The sequence below is a fragment of the Xenopus tropicalis genome, chromosome 5, assembly GCF_000004195.4.
Source record: "Xenopus tropicalis strain Nigerian chromosome 5, UCB_Xtro_10.0, whole genome shotgun sequence".
In the NCBI taxonomy this organism is placed as follows: domain Eukaryota; kingdom Metazoa; phylum Chordata; class Amphibia; order Anura; family Pipidae; genus Xenopus; species Xenopus tropicalis.
Genome location: NC_030681.2, coordinates 145,325,798 through 145,342,813, shown reverse-complemented (window position 1 = coordinate 145,342,813; position 17,016 = coordinate 145,325,798). Strand labels below are relative to the sequence as shown.

General features: G+C 42.2%; 1 protein-coding gene across 3 annotated transcripts in view; it reads right to left on the bottom strand.

The window, feature by feature from the left end:
• Positions 1–17,016, bottom strand: part of klhl29 (kelch like family member 29) — a 580,607-nt gene that overhangs the window by 85,661 nt on the left and 477,930 nt on the right. For all 3 annotated transcript variants that reach the window (XM_002935976.5, XM_031902990.1, XM_012971232.3), the window contains 2 exons: positions 13,364–13,563; positions 10,591–10,850 (listed from right to left, as the gene is read on the bottom strand). In XM_002935976.5, coding sequence (XP_002936022.1) covers positions 10,591–10,850; positions 13,364–13,563 — 460 coding nt within the window. The remainder of the gene's footprint in view (positions 1–10,590; positions 10,851–13,363; positions 13,564–17,016) is intronic.

The window sequence follows — 17,016 nt, the reverse complement described above, 5'->3', positions numbered from 1 at the left end:
ACCAAAAGCCGCTCTTCTTGGTAGTCCTGTCAAAGCCTCCAGGCCAACCGCTACTCTTCTTGGTAGTCTTGTCAAAGACTCCAGGCCAATAGCTACTCTCTTGTTGTGTCCTACGGGGGTTGTGCCGGCTGTTCATCGAGCAACAAAAGAAGTTGCCATTTCTGAAGGGGACATCTGGCAGTGTTAATAGCTTTAATGTTGGAGGAGACCACTAAAGACATCCTCAGGCTCCACCAAATGAGAGTGTTTCGGAACCACTTCTATGGTGCTTGACATGGTCTTCTGTCGTCCTATTTGCTGTACAAACTCCTACAAGTCAGCAGGTATAAGCAGGTACATTGCCAAACTCAAAAACTTTCCCTGGTCTCATTAGTGACTTCACTCTACAATGACATTGCTGCCTGTGCAGATTATACCAGTGCTCCCTTGGATTATCCCAGGTCTGCATAGGTGTAGTTGTAGGCCATTGTATTAGGACTTTAGAAATGCTAGAAGCACTTCTTGGTACAAGGCAGGGTTACCAATATGCACCGTGTCCCCAACCTATCACAGCTTTGAACCAGTTGGTGCTATCTTCTAGAAATATCAACCACTCAAAATCAAGGCGAGAAAAAAGTACCGAATAACCTATCCAAGCACAAAGGTACTTAATAAAACTTGAGGTAAGGATGCAGCTGGTCATCTCTGTACAAAGTGCTTGTGCTTGCAAGTCATTTTCGTTTGTCAAATCATCTCAGGTCTTGACGACCTACAGTTTCAATGCTACTTTATGGACAATGGCAGCAAAATAAATAGCTATCGATCAGAGGCCATTAGTGGAAGTTTTCATACTGAAAGTGCGTGTAATCAATCCATTTAAGCAGTGTCCCCGAGGCAGAAGCCTTTATCATATTTCAAGTTAAAATATCCTATAATGAAGGGAAAGTTTATCTTCCATTTATTGTCCTATAAATAGAGAGTAAAATGTGAATGCGTCTCTTCTCTGCATATTGACCAGTATAACAATGCTTGGTTACTGGTAGATTGCCTCTATAGGCAATGGTCCTCCAAGGAGGGCATGTATAAAAAAAGTCCGACAGCCACTGGCATAAGAGTCGGTGAAAGCAAAAACCCACCTAGGTTATGAAAAACACAGTCAGTTTCTTTGAGCACAGTCAGAATGTAATTTTGGTAAGATCCTAAGGAAATATGTGGGTTAAAGATAAGGTTTTCTACCCTTTACCATCAAAGTGTAATATTATGCTATATTGTATTATATCTAAGAGGTGTCAGTGCCCTATTACGAACTATGTTTCACTGGCTAAGCCCTAATGAGCCAATCAGAAGAAAACATGTCGGTGAGACAATAAGCCAACTGTAGTCAAGCAGAAGAGGAGAATCCTCATGAAGCCTCTTCAGATGTGACAGATTTGCTGTAGGCGTCCAACACTGTCCTATACTTTCACCGCTGTAGGAAATTATCTAATCAATTGCTATTCCTCCATTATCTGCTCCTTTCATTCAGACAGTTGATTTCATGCAACTGTTGCTGAGACTGCTGACATGTTTTTTTTAATTGGAGGCAGCTGTAGTTCTGTATTGCTGAAGTGAAGCACCAGTTCACATACAGTAGTAGCTTTACAAAACACTAAATAAATATACATACATGTAGCTCCAATCACCAGTTTGTAACCAGGTTGTAAATAAACCTCATGGCACCTCTTTTTCATGACAGGGAGTGATGCATATGAGAGAAGTCTAGCCCCAAACTCCAAGAAGAATTAGGGCAGTGGTTCTCAAACTTCCTAAAGCCGCGACCCTATAATACATTTCCTCATGTTGTGGTGACCCCCAACCATAAAATTATTCCTAAGACCATCGGAAATATGTGTTTTCCAATGGTCTTAGGTGACCCCTGTGAAAGGGTCGTTCGACCCCACAGGTTGAGAATTGCTGTGTTAGGGTGTTGCTATAAAAGATACAAAATTTCCTACAGGTCTAGTCACCTATACCGCCCAACCAGAACGTAACATATTGTGGTAATCTGTTTGAAAGCCAACATTGGTGGTGGTGGTGATTGGTGGCTACTAGACCTGGGCAAACTTGGCACTTGTTATCACCCCCCCCTGTACTTGTGCACAGACATGACCTCTATGGATGTTACTATGTAATGTCCATGTAAAAGCTCCCAGACCTGTCCATGGTGCCAAATGAAATGTTATTCCAATGGTTTTACAGAGGATTCCTGTTCAAGGTTTGGAAGAAGAATACACAGCTGTCACCCCCGGTTCCACTTCTTATTTAAATAATGCTAAATTTTTGGTTTAAAAACGCATTGATTTCTTAATATGTCCTCTGTATGTGCCCTTTGAAGAATAGTAACAAGAAAAGAAAGAGTGATGGAGTCTGGCAGGGGAAGGTACACACAGATTTTCAGGTCGAGGGGTGTGAATTTAAAAAGAAAACAAGAGAGTGAATGTTTTATAAAGTGGAATAGATACCTAACCTGTATTAAAAATAAACCAAACAGGCAGGTGTTAAAAGGGTTTGCAGTATTCCGGGTTTGTCAGTGCAATGATGACGCCATTGGCCTAGCTCCAACTGTGAGTTGTCTCCAGAGTCATTACTACTGCTCAGCTCCAGGCTGCACCATGATCTCTTCCCCCAGCTCTACATTATTAGAAAAATAAAACTTCAAGCTATGATCTTCTCCAAAGTCGCAGAAATGGCTGCCCAGCTCCAGAACTGGAGGACTAACCATCTCTTGTTTGGTGGCAGATCTTGACAGGACGACTACATTGAAAGAGAAACATCTCCTACTGACACATGTTGGGCATAGTTGCATTAGAGAAGCAGAAACAATAAAGACTTTTCAAACAAGAAGCTAAGCTTAGGGGTCAAGGGAAAACCATCAGGTTTCATGCAGGTCTTCAAATTGGTCCTCAGAAGCTCCCACATTTTGGATCCTGTTAGGCCATCTTTTGAGTGTCAGTAGCACTGCATATGCTCCATGTGCTCTGGGCTGCTGTTGAGAAGCTAAGCTTAAGGATCATGGGAAATGATGACACATCAGCAGAACATGAGGTTCCATCTGTTATTGAATCTAATGCAACAGGGTTGCTTATCAATCAAGCCTGATGCAGAATGAACCCAATTCCATTCCACCACGTAAGGCAGTGATCCCCAACCAGTGGCTCAGGGACAACATGTTGCTCCCAACCCCTTGGATGTTGCTCTCAGTGCCCCCAAACCAGGGAGTTATTTTTGAATTCCTGACTTGGGGGCAAGTTTTGTTTGAATAAAAACAAGATTTCCTACCAAATAAAGCCCCTGTAAGCTGATAGGGTGCATAGAGGCCCCTAATAGCCAATCACAGCCCTTATTTGGCTCCTCCGTGAACGTTTATGGTGCTTGTGTTGCTCCCCAAGTCTTTTTACATTTGACTGTGGCTCATGAGTAAGAAAGGTGGGGGATCCCTGATGTAAGGGAATCTGATTTACTAATGAAATATTTTGTATCGTATTTATACTGTATATTGTGTATTGAGATGGTCTCTAAGTTCATGTAACTAACAGAAACCCAGAGCATGGAATGTGCATCTTCAGAGAAACAAAACGGCTAAAGGCTTTGGTACTAAAGTGGTATCAAACATGGGTCACATGGTACCAAACATGGGTCACGTGGTATCAAACATGGGTCACGTGGTATCAAACATGGGTCACGTGGTATCAAACATGGGTCAAGTGTCGCCCATGGCTCCCTGTACAGGTAAAGGAAAAGTCAATATATATTGGAAACTAGTTTGTCAACAGATGCAGCACTGAGTGTTGCAAATTCCTGCACTAGGTCCAGGCACCATGCATATCAATGATGGATATACAGATCTACAACTCCCTCAGCAACAGTTGGGTATATAGATGATGTATCGCAGGGGTAGGGAACCTATGGCTCGGGAGCCAGATGTGGCTCTTTTGATGGCTGCATCTGGCTCGCTGCCAAATCTTTACTAAAAAAAAAATGGGAGGTGTGGCCTTCACTCGGCGGATAGAAGACGTGTTCTAAGCCTTAGATGTTTCCGCATCCAGCATCCTTAGGACACACCCTACCTTCCCCTTGCGCTCAGCGGATAAAAGACTTAGAACACGTCTTCTATCCGCCGAGCGCAGGTCACGCCCTCCTCTGCATCGCATCCGGTATCTTGGGACCCACCCTACCTTGCCCCGCACCATCCACGGGCAAACATATTGTGTGGCTCTCACGGAATTACATTTTAAAATATGTGGTGTTTATGGCTCTCTCAGCCAAAAAGGTTCCCGACCCCTGATGTATCGGCTTTACTACTTCAGCAACGCCACGTTCCTATAAAGAACAGTACAATCATGAATGTGCAATCACCATAGGCGGCTCCAGCAGAACAGAACAGATAATTCTACTTAGACGAAGAAGAATTCAGACTTAATTAGCCATACAAAAATATTTGTCGTCTTTCCTAACGAATTCCAATCAAGAGCGCGCTTTCAATCTAGGCCTGATTACAAGATTCCTCAATTATGAACTTGCCCTTTAGTTTCTCTTAATGAGGATTAACCATTTGTGTGCACCACCCGTTTACACTTTCAATTAATTACAGCTTCCCTTATTAACCAATTAACCCAACCCTGTAGGGACCCGCGGATTTAGGAAGATGGCTAGTAAATGCTTTGCTTTTCCGAGCCTCGTTAGTTACTGTTACAATGTAGCAATTAGCCCTTTCAGTCTAACGGATGAATATTTGAAAACATTTTAAATGCTCTGTAACAGCTTTGCCAAAAAATATTATAAAAAGACGCTGGAATGCAGCGACGACTCCGGTTAAACAATTCCAAAGTGCCGGGAGGGGGGCGGCACGAATCCACGGGCGAACATTGACCTTATCGATGGCAAATGGTGCAATTATGATCGGCAAGACAGTTTTATTGTGCGGGTTACTATGGTGTTGCAGAATGCCATTGAAGTGTTAGATTTAAGGGGTCACCGGCGATCCAATAATAGTAAATTCAATAGTTTGTTGCCATGGAAATGTGGCAAAAGTTCAGAGAAAATAATTAGTGGTTTGCAGGTGTTTAAATAACGTCTTTTATATGATGTGGGAAAGGACAGGCAGTAATAGAGGCATCGCAGCTCTGGTTTTATTGTCCTGTTGATTAAAAAAAATATCACATAGTCATTTTATGAATACGACGGAGACCTCCGTGTGGTTATAGCGGCATGAAGGGACTTTTCAGAGGGCACCAAGTCAAATGCAGCTTTGGCTTGTATTTATTTAATATTTGGCATAGGGATGAAATAGTGAACCCATGGCTAGAGTGCCTTTGGCACGGCATGGAGCATAAGCTTGGCCAATACGCCCATTGAGTCAAGTAGACTTGGCTTTGATTCCTGTGCCAAAACCTTTGACATTAAGGCTTGGGAGCACACAGTAATGAATGTGTATGCATGGTTATATAGATTTGCTAACCGGATGAACATTCAGAAAAGTACCCCAAGCTTTGATGATAAAGGTGCTGTCACTGGAATCAAACCCAAGTCTACTGCACTCAACTGACAACTGGCGATGACAACTAACTAGAAATAACCAATGACTGCCTTTCTGTGAAGCTGCTGATTGGCTGTACTTGAAGAAAGGGACTGTGTATGCTATAGACTGAAAACAAGGGGTCCTAAATATGATTTTGTATGAATTTAAGAAGAAGAAGAGAAAATCAGAGTGGAGGGGGCTCAGTTTCAGATTTGTCAGAGACATCTACCTAGACAGATTACCAATCAACCAATCAGATCATTGATTTCATTTTCAAAGTTGTAATTGACCAAATAAATAAACAATTGCTTGTTATTGGTAAAAACACTATTGCCACTTAGCACCTATATTAGAAAATTAACCCTATCTGAATCTGCCATTGCAATAAATAAGGGGTGAACCCAAGTGCTTTCTGACAACTCACAGGGCGGTCTAACAAATGGCGACTCCACCATTCTTGATCTTGGGAAGATGCAGTGATTTGTGCCGACACTGGAAGGCTCCGTCATGCTTTACTGTTGCCATATTGCACCATCGCTACTCTCCCTACTGCCTCCCCCTATTCCCACCTACAGCTGCCCAGTTGCCCCTATTTGGACCCCTAAATAAATCTCTGCATAAAATGTCACTATTGTGGGATTTAACAAAGGAGAAGACCATTCTGTGATGTTATAGATACACACTGGCTGTGCCGTATTATCACAAGAAAGGGGCCATTCTCACAACACGTAATAAATCCTGTAACATCTGTACTGAGACTCTGACAGCAGATGAATGAAGAAGGGAGCAAAGAAATGGCGGCAGGAGGGGCCCCACAGCCAATAAAGGGACAACGCGGGCTCCGAGGGAGGCACAGTAAACAGTAAATAAGCCTCACACGTTATTACTCCCACAATCTTCCCCTGGCCATTCCCTTCCAACAGAGCCACTTTATTCTCCGCTAACTCTCAGTCAGCCAAACGCACCACATTCCCCTAGATAGCCATAGAATTTATATTGTGGGGGCTGCTCGGATTATTCTTAGGGTAAGGCATGTACCCAGGGCCCACAACCTGAGCGGGGACATTTAACTGAACAATGTAATATGCTGAAGTACAAATGATAAATTAGAGTTTAGTATTCATAATTGTCCAGCCTATGACCATCCAGCTGTTGCTGAACTACAATTTGCAGAAGATGCTTATCTGTTTTATTCCCTCTTTGCCATGTAAAGAGGAATTATGGGGTTGAAAATGTTATTTAAGCCACGTTTCAAATTCTTTAAAATGATGCTGCGTGTTAGTTACTATGGTTGCTATGCAGATTTCCTAGCAAGTCTGCAAATAAAGTCCAGCAATCTTTCTTTACAGAACGTTACTTGCATTTACTGTACGGCAGAGGTTAAATGTCTTCCCTACAGGGGTGGAGCTGAGAAGAAAAGTACTGCATTCTAGGGGTTAAATGCTCTTCCTGCAGGGGTGGAGCCAAGAAGCAAAGTACTGCACTCTAGGGGTTAAATGCTCTTCCTGCAGGGGTGGAGCCAAGAAGCAAAGTACTGCACTCTAGGGGTTAAATGCTCTTCCTGCAGGGGTGGAGCCAAGAAGCAAAATAATGCACTCTAGGGGTTAAATGCTCTTCCTGCAGGGGTGGAGCCAAGAAGCAAAGTACTGCACTCTAGGGGTTAAATGCTCTTCCTGCAGGGGTGGAGCCAAGAAGCAAAATAATGCACTCTAGGGGATAAATGTCTTCCCTGCAGGAGTGGAGCCAAGAAGCAAAATAATGCACTCTAGGGGTTAAATGCTCTTCCAGCAGGGGTGGAGCCAAGAAGCAAAGTACTGCACTCTAGGGGATAAATGTCTTCCCTGCAGGAGTGCAACAAAGAAGTAAAGTACTGCACTCTAGGGGTTAAATGACGTGCATGCAGGGATGGGGCTGAGAAGCAAAGTACTGTACTTGAGGGGTTAAATGTCTTCCCTGCAGGGGTGGGTCTCAGAAGAAAAGTACTGCACTCTAGGGGTTAAATGTCCTCCCTGCAAGGGAGGAGCCACAAAAGAAGGAACTGTACTTGAGGAGTTAAATGTCCCCTTTACAGAGGGTGGAGCACAAAAGCAAAATACATCACTCTAAGGGTTAAATGTCTTTCCTGAAGGGGGGAGTAAGAAGCAAAGTTTTTAGTGTAAATGCTATTACTGGCAATGCTGACAATTCAATTTACTGTCTCCATGTGATCTGGAAAGCAAACACACAGGGACAGCAGAGTAGATGTTATTGTGAATTCAAGCAGAAAAGTATATTAGCCTATAGAGTTTCTGTTTAGGAGTCTAACATATTTACTGTACATGGGTAGATAAAGCCGCCATGCTGGCTGTGAGCATCCGATAGCTGGAGAGCATGGAATCCATTGTACAGGTATAGGGCCCAGTTATCCAGAATGCTCGGGACCAAGGGTATTCTGGATAAGGGGTCTTTCTGTAATTTGGATCTCCATAGTCTACTAAAGTCTACTAAAAAATCAATAAAACATAAATCAATAAAACATTAATTAAACCCAATAGGGCTGTTCTGCCCCCAATAAGGGGTAATTATATCTTAGTTGGGATCAAGTACAGGTACTGTTTTATTATTACAGAGAAAAGGGAATCATTTAACCATTAAATAAACCCAATAGGGCTGTTCTGCCCCCAATAAGGGGTAATTATATCTCAGTTGGGATCAAGTACAGGTACTGTTTTATTATTACAGAGAAAAGGGAATCATTTAACCATGAAATAAACCCAATAGGGCTGTTCTGCCCCAATAAGGGGTAATTATATCTTAGTTGGGATCAAGTACAGGTACTGTTTTATTATTACAGAGAAAAGGGAATCATTTAACCATTAAATAAACCCAATAGGATTGTTCTGCCCCCAATAAGGGGTAATTATATCTTAGTTGGGATCAAGTACAGGTACTGTTTTATTATTACAGAGAAAAGGGAATCATTTAACCATTAAATAAACCCAATAGGATTGTTCTGCCCCCAATAAGGGGTAATTATATCTTAGTTGGGATCAAGTACAGGTACTGTTTTATTATTACAGAGAAAAGGGAATCATTTAACCATTAAATAAACCCAATAGGATTGTTCTGCCCCCAATAAGGGGTAATTATATCTTAGTTGGGATCAAGTACAGGTACTGTTTTATTATTACAGAGAAAAGGGAATCATTTAACCATTAAATAAACCCAATAGGGCTGTTCTGCCCCAATAAGGGGTAATTATATCTTAGTTGGGATCAAGTACAGGTACTGTTTTATTATTACAAAGAAAAGGGAATCATTTAAACATGAAATAAACCCAATAGGACTGTTCTGCCCCAGTAAAAATGGAGTCTATGGGATACAGGCTTTCCGTAATTCGGAGCTTTCTGGATAACAGGTTTCCAGATAAGGGATCCCATACCTGTACCATCATCATGGCCAAGCTGACCTGCTCCCTGCAACTAATGCTCCTTAGCCCCAAGCTGCACAGGAATTTACTCCTCCCCGCCCCCCCATGTTCTAGAATGATTTTAAATTCCTTGCCCAACCTGCCCCGTCATATACATAATGTCCAAAGGGGGTATGGGCAGAAACGGTGGGTCATGGTGGTATTGTCAACAGCAATTTTGGCCCCTGACTATTAGATGAAAAGATTATGAAAGATATGAGTTAAGCAACTCATATTTCAACAGGTAAATTCTCTAATATCAGTATTGTTTACAACCAACTTATCCAATCGTCATAACTAATCAAGCACCATTGTGCCCCAGCGGTCACAGCCGGGGGAACAAGCTCTATAAATTAGGCAGAAAGACAAGTTAAATATTCTAGAAATGAAGTGAAATTAATAAAAGAATAAGCAATTTTTATGCCAAAAAACCCCCAAACAACAAGCAGATCTGTGTATTGTGGGAAGAGACTGGCGCACGAAGGGTCCAACCTGCTGCATAAACATTACCCAAGCTGTTGCTGAAGGAGGCCGGTGACACATAGCACAGAATACACAATTTATAATCTGTTTCACTGGGGGTTCGAGAGCCGGGGAGGAAGGGAGGCGGCAGAAAGCTTTCTAAAGCAATAATAAAGTTGGAGTTATGGACCTGCTGGGGAAAAATATGACCGATATATTTCACCATGAAGGAAAGTTTAAAAGGTTGTGAAAAACTACGAGTCGTTATGGCTTCTCTAACTATTTTTCTTGGATCAGAGAATTGAAAACAAGAAACATGTTCTAAGCCTGGGAGCTGTAGCTGAACTACAATGCTCAGATACGTTTAAAGGAAAACTACACCCCAGTGTACCAACAGTGTAGGTCTCTATAAAACTAGATTGCAAAACAAGCCCATATGTAAAACCCTGCTCCATCTAAATAAACCATTTTCATATAAATATACTTTTTTAGTAGTATGTGCCATTGGGTAATCCTAAATAGGAAACTGCCATTTTAAGAATTAAGGGCCGCCCCTTGGGATCATAGGATTCACAGTGCACACAAACAAGCCAAGGCACACATACATGCTAGGCCCCATCAGCCAATGAATGGGCAGAGTTTTGTCTTTTGCTCCCACACTATTTCCTGTTACAGTTAGAGCTGCATCACTTCCTGTCAGCTGATCTCTGAATTGGTTTAGCCCTGTTTAAGGTTTAAGGTTAAGATTGGCTACAGGTTGGTCAAACCATGTAAACAATTCCATGCTCTGATTGGCCACAGGTTGCCAGAGACCGTTTATTATTCTAAATCTCTGATACAGGTAGGTCTAGCCAGGTTGAAGTTATAATCATTTAGCTGTTGTTAGGTTGGTCACAGTTCTGACCAATTACAACTGCAATAGGTAACGCATGACTGTGTGCACAAACTCAATGGGCTCCATGCAGCAGAGAGGTATATATTGATATATATTTATAATATATATATATTTAATTGCCTTTTAGTCAATAGAAGTTAAGGTTTGCTCTATGGTAATCCCTCTTGCTGGTTTTCATTTATGTCAGGGCTCCATTTGGCCAATCTAAACACACACTCACTGGCCCACAATTCCCCCAATTGCTCCTACCTGGGCTCTGTTTCCGGGATCCTTCTTTATCCACTTTATCACCGTCTCATAGACCAGCTCCTCGGCTTTCGTATTCAGGCTGTCATTGGAAATGTAGGAGACAAAATCCTCCTTGGATATTTTCAGGATCTCATCCTGATTGGCCACCTCGGGGAAGTTCTGCAGGGCGTAGGCCTTGGCCATATTGTATAGCTCCACGCACTGCATTGCCTCGGCCATAGCTAAGATCCCTAGGCAATTGTTGGCAGTCAACTGTTTTTCTGAGGGAAATAACAAAACAAGTGGTGTTACTAGTCTGGCCATGACCTATAATGTTTCTCTCTAACATTTCCTTCCAAGATGAATTTCTCCATTTCTCTTTGCTCCTCCTAACGAAATGGGCTAACTGCTTCCTCCACTCTACCCCCATTACACTGTTATATACTGTGGTCCTTATGCAACTTTATTTCTTCTTTGTAAAACCTTCCCCAAAGTCTCTGTCTACACCTTCCCCACCACTAGCAATGCTCTGTCTAAATTATCTGCACCATCATTACTCTCCTACTGCCATTGGAACCCATATGCTCCTAGACCTTTGGTCTCCCCTGTCCCATTCCATCATCCTCTCATTCTGAACTATCACCGCATCAACTGTGGGGTTTAGAGAAGCAGTAGGATCTACTTAAAAGGCATTTTGCGAGCATTATATATATTTATGTATATAAGTAGTATTGGTTCACAGTGACTGAATGTGTGGTCTTGGTTAGTTCCGATTGAGGAGTTCTCTCTCTTACACACATCCGTGTTCCATGGAGCAGAAAAGCATTAAACAAACCATTTTTCTAAATGACTGTTATCATGAGATTAGAGCGGGAGGCAGTTTAATGGTAGCGTTTCTTGGCTCGCCGCAATGGAAGCCTTAGGGATAATTTTTCCTTATAATCTCCAGTCCCTCCTCCACTTCCCCCATTTCGGATGATTTATGATTGTACATATCTGTTTTCATTTGGTAGACTTCATAATTTGATGAAACAGATCATCAATAAAAAAATAATTTGCCTTTACTCAATGTAAAGTGCCGTCTAGCATTTTTAGATGTATGATTTGGGGCACAGATTTATCAGTCAAAGGGATTATTAGGAACACTAGGAGCCGTGTGTTGCACAGTAAGGATTAAAGGTTTATGTACAAGTTTCAATATCAATTTCTACAGAACCTATTCAACTAGGGAGACAGCCAACTTACTTATTATGTTAAAGGAGAGCTAAAGGTATATTCACTGGCGAGTGCCAAAATGTTAGACATCCCCCCCGCCAAAGTGATTATATTCTCTTACCTGATACCTTGGACTGGTGCTCCTGTTCCCTAAAAACTGGACTGGCCCGGGGAATTTCTGTAGAACCTCATCACCCCCATCTTTCTTGTGGGTTAGGGCAGGTACATGTACAGTAGAGTGAAAAAGCTGTCTTTGCATCTAAGTTTGTCTTTCACTCTATTGCACTCGTGCCTGCTTTGAACGAAGAAAAGACAGAAGAAGCTAAAGAAGATGGTAACGCTGGTGAAGCTGAAGAATATTGATGAGCTTCTTTAGAAATACCCCGGGTCGATGCAAACAGGAGAACCAGCCTAGGGTATCAGCTAAGTGATACTAATCACTGGGGGGTGCCTATCATATTGGCCACCCAGTGATTATACCTTAAGTTCTCCTTCAACCAAAACAATGTCAACAACCATCTAAGTACGTAAGGTTTGACTTCGGGATTCCGTAGAGGGTGTCTATGCTATTTACCGGCGACACAACTGTGTTACTGAGATGCAGACATCTTGATTTGATTGGGTGGTCAAAGACTTGTGAGTTTACTGGTGAGACTGCTGGTGGAGCCATTGATGTTTGCAACTCAGGTTATTAGTAGCCTAGTAGACTTTCTTCCTTCAATGTCAGCAGTGATGCCTTAGTGGTGACTCTGCCTTCAGGCCTAAAACTCTTCTCTGCACAATGGCACAGCTCGCTGCTCCACTGACTAGAGCACAAAATGTCTCTCAAGCTGCAACCCCATCCCTGTACCACCACAAAGAAACCATGTACCAGCCTACCTACAGTGAGGTGTAGTGTAAACTGTGAACCAACAGTGTCCTCAGATGGGCTGTTCACTGCCCTCAACTGTGACTATCATTCACATTCAAAATAAATGGGTACTGGACATAATTCTGTGACCTAAATATGACTGTGCCCAGGGCACCTCTGCCTAAATTCTGGTCTTAAACGTTACTGAACTGATATGGATAAGTGTGGGTGCTCTAAAATGGATGCAATGGAAGGAGGATACTGCCCTAATTCACTAAACACTTGTGTCTACAGAGTTGCCAATGGGTCTATCCCACCTCTACTGATGAACGATGTGTATCTTGGACTATTGCACAATTGGCTTTAGCTTCAGGGTCCATCAACTTGGACTTGGAATGTAAATGTAATTTTGAATGCGCACTCCGCAACCCCTCAACTCTGAAAATGCTGTATGCATCTTCTATCTCATTTTCATCAAAATGCAAGCTCAACTGCATCTGTTTCAACATATTGGCTGCGATCGCATCTGTTTTGACACATTGGGCTCAATTACAGAGGGAACAATTATGATGGATTCGAAGTTTGCATCCAATATTGCAGACTGTTCTCGCATTCATAAACGTTAGAGAAACAAAAGGATTAACTACGGCAATGAATAGAACCTTAATGATGTGATCTTTCCCTCAGAAGTGAAAGGTTAAGCAGGAGAACCCAGGCAATGTGGCTTACCGAGGAACGAGACGCAGACTTTACAGAACGTATGAAACTGAAATTTGTTTGCCGCCTCCAAAAGGATCTTTGCATTTGCCGAGTCTATAATGAGAGAGCCTGTGTAGACAAACTCCAGCAGCAATTCCAAGACTTCAGCGTTTATGTTCGACATAGTCAACTCCAGTTTCTCTCCGTTCTTGGCCGAGTCTCTCGACGACCTGGCAATATCAGACAAGGACATTCTTAGAGGTCGCTCCCCACATCGTCTTTCAACCAGCTCTCAATATCGGGCAGAAAGTCGACAGAAAGAAAAAGAAAAAATATATATATATGTGCACTTTTACACTTCATTCATTTCGCTCATTTGAAGAATATTGTCATTTTAAACAACTGATCTTTAACGGGATCTGAAAGAGAAGCGAGTGAATTCGTTCGAAGGAAATAAAATCACGATACTAAAACACAACACAGGCTTTATTGCTAGAGGTTTGTGCATTCTCATGCAAAATAATATAAAAAAATGTAGCAAACCAAAAAAAAAGAAAGTATGAGCCGGAGTTAATGAAAATGGCGCACGATGTTAGTTTTCAAAGGGAAACAATACATTTTAATACCATCATTAATTATGCAGCAGGAATTTCAACAATTGGAGCTGATATGCTGACATGCTAAAATCCCTTCTAATCTGGGAGTCTATTGTTACAGTAAATGAGAATGGAAGATTGTACTATACACTTCCATGATTCTGAAGCTGTTTGGTAAAATTACATTTTTTTTTTTGTTCAATGTATGGGGATCTTTCACCCCCGTTATTAAAAATATTGTGCTGATCTGGTACTTAGCAAGAGACTAAAGGTCCCCATACACGGGTCGATAGAAGCTGCCCATGTAGGGGCAGAAACGAGGGGCCTGGCCGACCGATATCTGGCCTGAAATTGGCCAGATATCGATCGGCCAGGTTAGAAAATTCCGTCGGATCGGGGACCGCATCGGCTCGTTGATGCGGTCCCCGAACCGACTGCCCCATGGCCGCAAATGTAATCCGATCGTTTGGCACGAGGGCCAAACGATCGGATTTTTTTTTTTTTAAGCTACTTGCTACCCGATATCGCCCACCCGTAGGTGGGGATATCGGGTGACGATCCGCTCGCTTGGCAACATCGCCAAGTGAGCGGATCTTATAGTGTATGGGGACCTTTAGTTATGCAGCCTCAGGGGAGATTAGAAGAGTGGAGTTGAGTTCATTTTGATCCTATCAAACTTTATTGGTCACAACAATGTGCCCAATGCATTGAGAAGCTCTGATCCTTGAGAGGACGAGGGGCCTTTAGTTGATAGGCACTTGGAGGCAGCCCAAAACTGCATAATTTTGTTTCAGGCTAATCAACTGATCTTCTACAGAACATTCTCAATGACCATTTGCTTCTTCATAATCACTAATGATTCCTTAGTCATCAGCCGCACTGTTTAATGAATGAAGATTGTGGCGTATAGAAAAGGGACAATACGACAGCTCCAACGGGTAAAATGGAATAAATAGAATTTGATTTCCAGTATCTAGTAGAATTACGTCTAAAACAACTGGACTTTTCTTGAAAACGTTTCACCATTCATCCGAGTGGCTTCTTCGGTTCAAATGACTGGTAGGGATGTCTGTGACTGTACTACCAAAAAGGGTTTATATACCGGGGAATTCCCTACCAGTCATTTGAACTGAAGGAGCCACTCAGATGAGGGGTGAAACGTTTTCAAGAAAAACTCCAGTTGTTTTAGACTTGAGAATGAGAATCTTCATAGACATAATTTGATTTCATATATATTTTATATAACTGCAGGGGCCAAGACAAGACACGCTGGGGCCCATTCTTAGAAGAGGGCTGTTGAACCAGCAATGCTGCCACTGATGTCTCCTACAACTCCTACACCTCAAGGGGTTTCCAGTCTTTATCCCCTTCAACTTGTTGAGGTGGATACAGTCTAAACTGTATCCACCTCAACAAGTTGAAGGAGGTAAAGGCTGGAAATCCCTTGAGGGTTGTAGGAGTTGTAGGAGACATCAGTGGCAGTTGGAGGATCAAGGTGTAGCCCTAAAACGTATGTCCCTGCAGCCCTATCCTTCCTGTGCCATTTGCCAACCCTTTCATCCTGATCAAACCTAAATACAAAATGGAAAGGAATCAAGTTGAAATGTTACACAGTCACAACATTGTTGGTCTAAAAATATATTGTTCCCTTCAGGCACTCAAAGGAAGACCTTAGTGGAGATGCTTTGGAAAGGGAATACAAGACAAGGTGGACAGACAAAAATGGTTAGAGCAGAAGGAGGGGTGGGGAGGGATCCCGCTCTGCCACAGGAAGCCAGCAGCCATCCTTTGGGAGTGTTCAAGACTTTTCCTGCATAAAGTGCTGAATAATTTGGAATCAGAATTAGGCCTGCATTTGGAAGTGTCAATTAGTGTTCTGTCAGCTACTGAGCCTTTTGGATCTAGCCAACAGTGCATGGGGAAAGCTGCAACGTTAGGATAAGATACTCCTGAAATAGTAAAGAAGTCATTAAAACAAATGGTAATGAGAGAGGAAAGGGAAAAAAGAATGTTATTGGTAAGAAAATATATATTTATTTGCTTTCATTAACTTCAACAACCTTCCAACAAGTGCATTGAGGTACAAGGTGTTCTGTGTGCGTTTCAGGTGTTCAATTAACCTAGAAAGTTATTGAAGACCTTTAATCATCAGACAGTGAGTTTATTAGTCTGCCTAAGTCTGTCTCTGAAGTGGAGCCATTACAGTTCATTTGTACAGGGTGTATTAGAAGTGTGTTCTTGGTTGCCGGCATTGCAAACATAGTAACATAGTAACATAGTAAGTTAGGTTGAAAAAAGACGTATGTCCATCAAGTTCAACCATAATGCCTATATATAACCTGCCTAACTGCTAGTTGATCCAGAGGAAGGCAAAAACCCCCTCTGAAGCCTCTCTAGTTTCCTTCCTGACTCCAAAATGGCAATCGGACCAGTCCCTGGATCAACTTGTACTAAGAGCTACCCCTGTATTCCCTCACTTGCTAAACGATGGCTCCCTATTGCTGTTTAAATGCCAAAGATGGCACCTGTCCGGCCAATGACCGCTCATACTATGTGTAAAAACAAATGTAAACTTTTCCTTTAGGTCTTGTAACTCATGGCAACCAATTTCACTATTTGGTTTCTAACAGTAGACAATTAAATGCTGCCTGCTGCTTGGATGTAATGGGTGGAAAGACTTAATGCGCCACATTGGGTTGGTGAAAACCAGCTCTGTGTTAGACCATAGAAAGAGAGAAATTGGAGCAAGTGACATGTAGATTTTTTTTTCTAGGATAAAAAACACGTAAAAATATCATCTTTTGTTATCCCTGTCATCACAGACTGACGGCTGCCATGTTTATAATTAACTCCTCCCTCAATCACACAAGACACATTACAGGAAAAGCAATTTAGCATTAATTGGAGGGATTAATCATTGGAATTATAGAAAAAATAGAATGAAAATCCCTGCCCCCCCACCGGCCCCCTCTCTCAGAGCGTACGCTCGCGCCCAATTACCAAGCTCTTACCCATGCCGCATAAAGCTAGAATCATAAACCAACTGCTAGAACATAAACACCAACCTTCCTGATAGGTGAATGCATT